General features: G+C 52.5%; 1 protein-coding gene across 4 annotated transcripts in view; it reads right to left on the bottom strand.

The window, feature by feature from the left end:
- LMF1 (lipase maturation factor 1) overlaps positions 1-10,352 on the bottom strand; it is a 187,931-nt gene that overhangs the window by 15,057 nt on the left and 162,522 nt on the right. For 3 of the 4 annotated variants that reach the window (XM_021411272.1, XM_021411273.1, XM_021411271.1), the window contains exon 9: positions 8,776-9,801. In XM_021411272.1, the coding sequence (XP_021266947.1) occupies positions 9,627-9,801 (175 nt within the window). In that variant the 3' untranslated portion in view covers positions 8,776-9,626. Of the gene's footprint in view, positions 1-656; positions 791-1,773; positions 1,945-2,756; positions 2,830-7,625; positions 9,802-10,352 lie in introns of those variants that run through there. The other variant, XM_021411270.1, reaches the window with a different exon arrangement.

The raw sequence follows: 10,352 nt of genomic DNA, 5'->3' as shown, positions 1-10,352 counted from the left end.
TTTTTTATTTAATAAAAGAATAGTGGGGTTAAAAATGAGGCATACTTGATAAACGGCTGTGAGTGTTATCCCCAAATAAATAAATAAATAAATAGTTTAAAAAAAAAAAAAAAGGCGAACAGAGCTTTTTTTCTTTCCTAGGTGGCTCGGACAGCTGGCTCTTTAAATATTAATCAGGGGCTCATTGATATGCAAATATGCAAAGAGCGAATAATGCAGCCGCAGCTGCGCAGCCCCCAGCGGCCCCGGCAGTGCTGGCCTCCTCTCCACCATGAATGGGAATATCTGAGGACACAGGTGCAGGGAGCCGACCGCGTGCTTAATAAGGTAATTTGTGAGCGATGCTCTATAGAGACGAACCGGAGCAATCTTTTACCACTCGACAGTATCTGACCACCAAACAAGGTGTTAATCTTATAATTGTGCTGTTGACTGTTCCCTAGCACGGCGTTCCTGGCCTTTTGCCCTGACACTTGGCCAGTTAAAATCAACTGAACTGACACGTCGGATGCGTGCCAACCGATTGGCGATAAATTATTTATTGTTCTATTTCCAAAATAACAAGTAAACAGGAAAGGCAGGGCATCCCACGGAGACAGCCCGCTGGGTTGGAGCAGGGCTTGGCTGCTCTCTGTCCCCTGTCCCCGTGCACTCACCTCCTCCTGCTGATATCCACCGTGGGGTCCGGTGGTGCCACCCCGTGTCCACTGCAGCACGTCGGGCTCTGTTCTGGGTTCGCACACCACTCATGCACCTCGCGATGCTCACACTTCTCCAATGAGCTGGGGATCTAAAGTGCAAAAGCAACACCAGTGCTTGCAGTGGACATTGCACTGGCTCCCCCTGGCACACCGAGTGGGGAGGAGGACCGGGTTGGGGACATGAGCTCCAGCGCAGTGCTGCACTCACCGCCGTGCCCTCCCTCCTGTGCTGCTAATGGGTGCCCACGTAGGGATCACAGGGCTCAGTGCCTTGCAGCACTTCCAGCCCAGAGCCTGGCCCAGAGCAGGCCAGGGTACTGTGAGCCTGCGGGGCTCAGGACGCACGTTTTGCTCCCTCCTGGAGTTTGCTGTAGCAGTGGGGCAAGGCGCTAAGAAAGGGGCACAGTGACTGCACCATGGCACCCTGCCCCATCCCAGCCCAGCACAGTGTGGCCTTCGGGACTGAGCCCTTCATTCCCCATTTCTACACTTCCCACACTGCACAGGGAAGAGACACCTGCCCCACTGCCTGCTCCCACCCCTGAGGAAGTGCTGGCCCCGGCCTTCGTGGGGTCCTCAGTGGGGTCCCTGGGGCTGCTCTATCCCATCAGTGCACAAGAACGCATCCTGCACCAGTGGGGAGCTGTGTCACCGATTGATAGCAGCAAAGGGAAACAAACTCAGGCAGTAGATACAATAACCACAGTCCGCAGAGCGTTTTAATATTTGCCTCCTGCGGTTGCTGTCCTCCTCTTCCCTGCCAAGCTTCCTCGCCCAGTGATGAATGACCTCGTCCGGGTACCAGTGGTACCAGGCGAGCGCAGCTGCGGGGCTGCTTTCCAGGGCGGGCACTGCAGATGGCCGCTCCGTGCCGAGAGCACAGCTGCACGCTGGGGCCGCCGCGCCATGCCACAAAGGGACAGAACACGCAATGAATGAGAGCAGGGGAGCGGGCAGGGAGGGATGCTGGGGGGTCTCCAGGAGCGAGGGCACCGTGGGTCTGCGTGGTGAGGGCTGCACACACGGTGCACGTTCCCAAAGAGCTTCACGGAGATGGGGAGATGCTACTTACAGAAAGCAAAAGCTTCTCGTCCTCCTGGTTTCAGTTCTGGCTTTTTCGGTGCTGGTTCTCAGCCTCTGGTTCCAAGTCAAGAAGCAAACTTGCACTGCCTATAAGCAGGTCTGTGTTGGAAGGCTGCAGAAAATGCCCTTACAACGAGCTATTTTTTGGAGAAACTCCTGCCTGAAAAGTAAACCACAGAACTTGCACAATTACTAAGCTAAACTGGGAGCAACTCCCAGTTTCCCATGGTCAATGGGACATTGAGCTGCCCCCACCTGCCAGGCTGCCCAGCAGCATTTGGCCCTTCCATCCAAACCAGGAGTCCCCGCTGTGTGCATCCAGGGCAGAAAATCTGCACCCAGGCAGCACTGGGAGCCTGCAGCAGAGAGCCAAGGGTGTGATGGGCTGCACCTCACAAAATCATCTCAGACTGAAGTCATTTAAACTCACTTCGCCACCTCAGAATTTATTTAGTGCTTTGCAAAATCATCTGTCTTTTACAGCAACTTTTTGCAAGGGATGAGAATGCTTACTAATTTGCCTTTTGTTTCCAAAGCCTATCCATCTCCTTTAGTACTTCAGCACTATAATAATTGTTAGTATTATTAATAATTGTTGTGATTATTGTTATCTTACATGTAAGGGTTTTGCATCTTTCATAGAATCACAGAATCATTCAGGTTGGAAAAAACCTCCGAGATCCTCAAGCCCAAGCCCACCCCATCCCACCATGCCCACTGACCACGTCCCTGAGTGCCACATCTCCATGGCTCTTGAGCACCTCCAGGGACAGTGACCCCACCACCTCCATGGGCAGCAGTGCCAGTGCCCGACTGCTCTTTCAGAGATGGAATTTTGCCTACTATCCAATGTGAACATCCCCTATCGGCAGCAAAACCGGGTCAATAAGCTGCTGCATGGAGACCCCACGTTCCCACTTAGCCCCTACCCATGACTTCAGAACAGCCGCCTCCAGCTGTCCCCGTGCTCACCTGTGCTGGGGAAGCGAGGTGGCTGAGCCTGTACCTTCTCTTCCCTCCCTGTGTTTGGCCAGCATGCAGAGACCTGAAACGAGGGAAGGCTTTGCAGCAGACTAGCACTTAATAAATGTTAGCATGAGTTAGCAAAACGTGACGTTGCACAGCCCCGCTGCGAGCTGGCAGCCCAGATGTACTGTCACCAGAAATACTGGGAAGGAGTTAAGCATATGCATCCCTAAATGCTTTTTCAGCTGATTGGATTTTACTTGGTTATCAAAGTTTGTGCATGTACGAAGAGCAGACATTGGCCAGGCATAGTGCATATGGATCTGTTTGCTCCCATCCATTGCAGGGTGCAGCTATTGGCAGCAGCCAGTGTGCATGGGCTCCTGAAATCCATCTGCAAACACACGCCTGGGCCCTTTGCCTTGAGCGGGCAATGCCTGGCTGTGGCACTGAGCTCCCCAGGCTGCACCAAATGACAGACTGAGCTCCCCCATCCTCTTTCAGGGATAAAATGGCTCTCCTCAAAGCAAGCATCAAAACGTGCACATTCAGCCCTAAAGCGTGGCGTGCCTCTGCGTCCGTCAGCCCAGCACCAGGGCTTCCTCCTGCTTCCCCGTAAAGCTGGAAAAGCACCCGGCCCGGCTGCTCCGTGCTCTGTAACGAGCAATTATTTCCTTCTAAAGTAAAATGAAATAGGAACCATTCCCATAATCACCTACTGGATTTTATCAGCATGTTTGGGTTATGCTTTTGCCCCTTCGGCTAATGCCTAATTGATTCTTTAATCTCTACAACGCTTTTATTGACTGATACAAGAGCGATTTGGCCGATTGGCGGCAGGAAAGCAGCCTGCAAACCCGCCGAGACCCGCGACATGGTGCTGGGATGACCTCATCCGAAGCGAACGCTTTATTTGATAATCTATCACTTATTTATTATTCTAACTAACCGCTTGCAGGTGGTGTGATTTTAACGTAATTGTCTCAGCAACAGTTAACACACGCGGAAAAGCTCAGCGACATGCAAGCTTATCCCGAGCAGCTACCGCGGAGGAAATGGGGGGGAGCGGTGTGTGGGGCAGCACTGCATCCCACAGCTGCTGCACATCCACTGTGGGCATGAGCGCACGTCCCGACGGCTGCTCTGCGGGGAGGAAACCGGAGGCTGCAGAGGATGGGGGAGTTGGAGGCTGCTGGTTGAGTGCTTTGCTGCTATGAAAACAGCCCCGAAATCTCCCCTACAAAACCAGATGTCTGTCTGCAGTATTGCTGCGGAGAGCACAAGCTCTGCCACTGGGCGTAAAGGGAAACTGAGGCACTGCTGGAGCATAGTCTGGCTCCGGCAGCACCACTGCCACATGCCCAGGGCTGTCCCCTGCTAGGTCCCCCCCGCAGGGCAGAGCCCCAGGACGGGCAGAAACCCCAGTGCTGGGCAAAACATGCGGCTCTGCAGCCAGCTCCCTCCTCCCCGTTGCCCCCCTGCAAAAACCTGACTACGCGGAGAGTTCTCAGCAGTGACACGTGAGGCACAGGGACACGGAGACAGCTGGGTGTCCCCGCACAGTCCCCACATGCCTCCGTGCTGGGATTGCCAAGCGGAGCAGCACGAGGGCACAGGGAGTCCTGGGGGTTCAGGCTGGCTCAACCAATACAAAATCCTGCACAAACTGTGTGGGTTTGGGGGTTACTTCTAGAAGCCTCCGCGTTGCTTTTTTCCTAAAATTGTGGCATTTTGAGTGGCAAGTCCCCACAACCCTCTGAGCCCCTGACTGACAGAAGGCACAAAGCAACCCTCCCTGCTTCGTTTTTTAATCTCATCTGGAAAAATAAGGGGGTTAGGGGAGGTGGAGAAATAATTTTTTCATTAAAATAAAAATTGATCCATAATGAAAATAGATTTCTAATGGGAAAAGTTTAGTGCAAATGGAAGCTTTTAAAGATTCTTTTGACTGACAATAACCTGAAGACCCTCCAGGAACTCCAGACCCAGAATAATCAGATTAAATGAAAACTAATATACGATTCTGAAATTCATCCCATGCTGCTCTAAACTTATAGCAGCTGGGTAATTTAGCCTACAGGTTTCTGCCTCATGCCCAGCAGTTCACACTGAATTGTTTAGCCAAACTTAATCTACTGGGAAGGAAAAAAACTCTTTCCTTTAATATGTGTTAAAGCAAAGCCAGCTTCTAAAGGCAGCTCGGAGCAGGGGAGGCGCGCCGATACACTGATTTTCTGTGGGATCTCACAGACTGTAGCTTGGCTGCTTTAACACAAATAAACACAGGTTATAAATGATGGAGGAATAAGAGCTCTGTTTGGAGCACGGAGCTGTCAGTGCAGGTAGCACGGGGCTGCCCCTGCGCAAAGTGCTGGTGTTCAGCATTACCTTGTGCTGCTAATCCTGGCAGAAAGATCAGCTGTCCTCCAAAGTGACCTTTCCTATGTTTGGAGACAGAACTTCAAACTATAAATCAATCATTAAAGACTTTCCAGCTGTCTGAAATTCCTGTGGGAGGGCGAGCACTGCATGTTAACACACAGCACAGGTTTTCATCTCACCTCCAGAAAACAGCACTCCTGGAGGGCCTGGAGACAGGAGAGGATCTCTAACACCATGAGGGCTCTTGCAGCTTTATATTCAATGGAGCCTGAGCCAAAGCCTCACATGGCAATAACACAACCAAAGAGCTCTTTCCCTTTGGGGACCCTGAACAGCCTGACCCAGCCTCCCACGTCCCTCTCCTCTTGGACACTTTCGGCTCATGCTGAAAGCCCCACTGCTGGGTTTTCCCAAATTACACTAGGAATGATTTGTCCGCTGGGGTGGTGGGAGCCCAAACATGCCAGGATGGAACAGGCATGCAGCAGCTGCAACTTCATCACCAGCGGCTCTGCTGGGACCTCGAGAATAAAGAGGAAGGAGAAGTAGGATTAGATGTAACTCCAGATCAGGGGATGGGCCGGGAGAGCACAGCAAATTGGACAGAGCTGTGGGGGGAGCTGCCATGTTTTATTGTCCAGACCCTAATCCTGGGGCCACGAGGTGGTGGTTCCCTGCCCATCTCCAGCAGCACCCAAAGGACCTGGCAGCAGCAGGCTCAGAGCTAGCTCTCAGATGAATTTACGGTGTGCTGATGTGGGAATGCCACAATGCTTTACGTCCAGTGCATAGCTCAGGGAAAGGAAAAACCTCTCCAAGAAAACTTCCAGTCAACAGATAACACAATGTGGTTCCGATTTCCTAACCCCCTCAAAATAATTGCTCCTTTTCTTTTAAAAAGTTTCGTCCAAGAGAAACGTTTCTAATTTAATCCCCTGCATGCACCTTCCTCGCTGCCTTTGAATGTATATTATCTTCCACCCAGCGCTCCGGCATGGAGCGAGAATTTTAGATTTAAACAAAAAAAGAAAAAAAATCTTTAAACAGCACAATGCACAGCAAACAGGAATGTAAATGATGGTCTGGGATCCATTATCCCTGACCCAGAGGTTGGAAACCAAAAGAAATTAATTAAAGCAGGGCGGGGGGCACCCTGCGTGCTGCCGGAGAGCGGCCGCAGTGCAGGGCTGCTGCATCCCCGCACCCTCGCACTGTCACTCATGGGGATGGACCGACCCTGCTCGTGCAGCTTGTTCACATTAGAGCCAGCGTGGAGGGGAAGCAGCCGGCAGGGCTGGGACACTGAGAGGCTTTTAGAAGAAAGTTAAATCAGGAGGCTTTGCATGGAATGAATGAGGAAGGAGTGACAGTGGCTGCAGCCATGCCAAGGGATCCCCAATGGTCAGAGACAGGCACAGTGCCCAAGCCCTAGCGTGACATAGCTGGGCATGGATCAGGCCTGATGCCAGTGCAGCCACCGTGGGCTCCAGATGTCCTCACCTCCCCAAAACACTGCCATGAACCCAGCGGCCATGGGCTGCCTAAGACCCCCACAGTGGGACAGGCTCCAGCCATTCCCTGAGCATCCAGACCCAGTGCTGCATTTAAGCCGTGTGAGAGCTAGGAAAACAAAAGTTGAAATGCTTTGAATAACATCTGGCAGGGAGGTAGCGCAGGCAGCTCCTGTGCTTGCACAGGACACAGGGATGTCCGCATAAGGTTCTGCTGTGCTGGCAGCTCCCAGCCAAAAAGCTCAGTGCTTTTCAGGGTCCATTAACTACAACAGACACTGATGGATGCAAAACATCCTCCATCACCTTGACCTCAGCCAATGCAGTGCCCGTCACTGCCCCCAGCCCCATGGCTGCACCAGGAGGGGGGATGCTGAGAGTGACACACAGCATCTCAGCACTCACCCATTTTTCTGCTTTTGGAACAAAATATTCTCCCTATTGTTTGCAGAGGAATATCGGATTTGAACTGTGGCAAATATTTAGGAAAACACAATTGAGTCATAAACATTATTTACAGCGTGGAAAGTGCTATACATTGCTCCAAGCACTGAGCAATGGACGCACACCTCCGCAGTCATAGCCCTGATCAGCGCCAGCTGCAAGCGACCGCTGGGTGGGGTGGGACCTGCTGCAGTGCTGCACTCCCCTTGGTGACACAGCGAGGTGGGAGCATGAGGTGTCCTCACAGCCTCACCACTGAAGTCCCTGTTGCTGCTGGGGCTCAGCAAGGCTCATCTGGGCACACACCATGGGACAATCCTACAGCTGCTTCAATTTTTAACACTTTTAGGAAATAAGTAAAGATGAGTGAGGCTCCCTGTGTTGCTTTCTTTAAACCTTTTCCAGACATACATGCTGGGTGGTGCCCGTTCAGTACACATGGTCCAAAAGTGGGTAGAAATGCGTGATGCCGCGAGCCTGCAGCCACAACCTGTACAGTCACCCCCATGCCCAGTGCTGGCGTGTGGGACAGGTTTACCTGCAGGTTTCCTTTCCGATGCTTTTCCTTCCAAACTGGACTTGGTCACAATGCTGAGCTTCTTGTGCCAGGAGGGAACAGATCGGTCTGGATCAGATGAGCTCAGGAGACAGCGCAGGGACAAAGCTGCCATCCATCCCCACGTGGCCTTCATGTTGGCCATATGAGCACCGACCTACTTCAGAGCCATGCTCATCCCTTTGCCCGTGGCTTGTGCTGACCCGAACCGGGTGGCTGAAAGCCTCTTTGTGTGCTGGCATCCCCCGGGGGGGCCGAGGCCACAGCCCTGACCTGCAGGCACAGGCCGCGCAGCTCCGGGCATGAAGGCCGCGCAGGCCGCAGGCTGCTCCCCGAGCACAACACGGACGGGCCCCGAGCTCCGCCAGCGCCCAGACTGAGAGAAAGAGCCTGTTATGAAGCCCTGGGCTAAGCAAACAGGAAAAGCAGCCCAGCGCGGCCGCGCTGCCAGGCCGGGGCCTACTCAAACAAAACCCGTTTGAGCGCGGCGGAGCTGGCGGCAGACTCGGCGACTCCAGCTGCCTCCTAAAAGCGGGCCCTGTCTCACAGCCAGCCTGGGCCCAGCCGGGCGCTGCGGGCTGGGGGCCGCATAGGGCCGCGCTTGTCCCGGGGCAGAGCCGCTGACTCACGGAGCCCACACAGCATGGAGCTATTTCGGGTTTCTCAGCAGACCTGTGGTTTTTCTGCAGGCAATCCCGAGGCTAGAGGTTTTTATGCGTTACGCACATCGCTTTGAACTTTTTTTTTCCCTTCAAGAAGAAATGTCTGCAGCAAAATGTGCTAACAAGAAAGCAATTATTGCCACAACCCACTGCTTCCAGAAGCTGTCCGTGCTCTGCTTGTTCCCATCTTCCCCCCACGTTCCTGGTGTGGGCTCACCGAGCTGCACCCGCATGGTATGACCATTTGGGGTGACATTAAACTCAAACCAGGAGGAGGGCAGGCTCAGGAGTAAAGAACGACAGAAATGCAGGATCACCCCACCTGTCCCACACAGGGTTCCCCCAACCCAGGGACAGTTCCCTCTGTGCTCCAGGATCTGCAGCTCCAGATGCAGATCACTAACCTGCGATTAGGGAGTGCTGAGCAGGCCCTTCCCAGGGTGATGCTGAAGGTGGCAAAGACAGGAATATTTGGAAGAAAACAGCTTTAATGGCTCAGTGAATTGGCTGAGGTTGGGGTGAGCTCTGTGCTGACAGCACGTGTGGGGATTGGGATGGGATGGTTTGAGATGGGATGGGAATGAGCATGGTTTAGGATGGGACAGGGATAAGTTAGGACAAGGTGGGATGCGATGGTGGAGCAGCGCCCTGTGCCAGCCCAGTGTCTCCTCTGAGCGAGATGCACTGCGAAGGGAACTGCTCCTCCGGCTGCATCACTGTCTACATTCACACCAAAATCCCCCTCAGTGTTAGAAGTGTCTTAAAATGCACAGATTTACATCTGTGTGAGTCTTGAGTGTGGCCCTGAGAGCTTTTTGTAAAGTAGACAGCACTGAGAAAGGGGAGGGAGGCTTTACTTTTAGCTAACCTTTCCCCCTAAATACATTTGATAATTTTTGTCCATTTTGGGTCTGTCTGGCAATAAAGTGAAATTCCAGCATCAGCAGAACTATTAAAATCCACTTCACAAATGCTTGTTGCATATCTGAAATGTGCCAAATTGGACATATTAACTTGACTTAGTATTTGTTCACCTTTTTCCTGACTCTAGAGCTGATGATTTTCTAATGGAGCAGCCTGACAAAAGAAATCAATCATCAGGCAAGGCCATGAGGAGAAAGACAAACAGAAAGGAAGAGAAAGATGAGAAAAACCAGACCACGGCAGCAGGTGGACAGGTTGGCTGGAAACCTCCTGTAAAATATGTGTAAACAAGGATATGTTAAAAAAAAAAAAAACTGAGATAGGGAAGAAGTGTGATTTATAAGGGAGCTGACAGCTCTCCCAGCTGGTCACTCTGGACCTGTCTCACTCCCCTCCATCAGTCCCGCACTGGGTACGGCCAATTCCTGTCTTCATAAAACTTCCTCAGGCCCTGGAGGTTGACAGGGGGGAAGTAGGGGCCGATCCTCTTCCGAATCCACCACTTGCCCTCTGCAGCGTGCGTTCCTCCAGGCCGGCTGAATTTGTACTTGAAATGTTCCCCTCGGATCCACCTGCAGGGAAACAAAGCACAGGGTGGTAGGAGGGGCTGGGCACCCATGCCAGTGCCATGGGTGATGGACTGGGACCGCATTTATGTAGCTTCCCTGCCACCACCAGCAGTGACGCCAATGCTGGAACCCCTCGGCTCCTTGGAATGCTATTTAGGGATGATGCATGGGACAGGAAAGCCTTCGCACATCACCACCCTGTGCACGATCCAGTATCACACTGTGCTCCACACCCCTCTCTATGATCAAACTGAAAGAATAATAATAATATTAAAACACCAATACCATTTCTTTCCTGAAAGCACCTATGAAGTATTTCTGCTGGGACACCTGTGGGTACACACACTCCCCCATGTCCCTGTGCCCCAGTGAATGGCTGCTCCCTTTGCTCCACCGCTTATTAGCAGGGCTCTGAGCGCATCTGTTTTCTGGCCGCCCTGGGAGTTGACAGAAAAGGAGATTTTAAAGCAGTGCAGAAAGAAGCATTCATCAGCCTCGTGAAACACGTTCGGAGGCTAACCATGCCGCTTGGTGCGGGAGCCGTGTCCTGCTTG

Source organism: Numida meleagris, chromosome 13 (assembly GCF_002078875.1).
Source record: "Numida meleagris isolate 19003 breed g44 Domestic line chromosome 13, NumMel1.0, whole genome shotgun sequence".
NCBI classification, from domain to species: domain Eukaryota; kingdom Metazoa; phylum Chordata; class Aves; order Galliformes; family Numididae; genus Numida; species Numida meleagris.
Note: the sequence above shows the minus strand (reverse complement) of the source record. Positions and strands in the feature narration are given on the sequence as shown.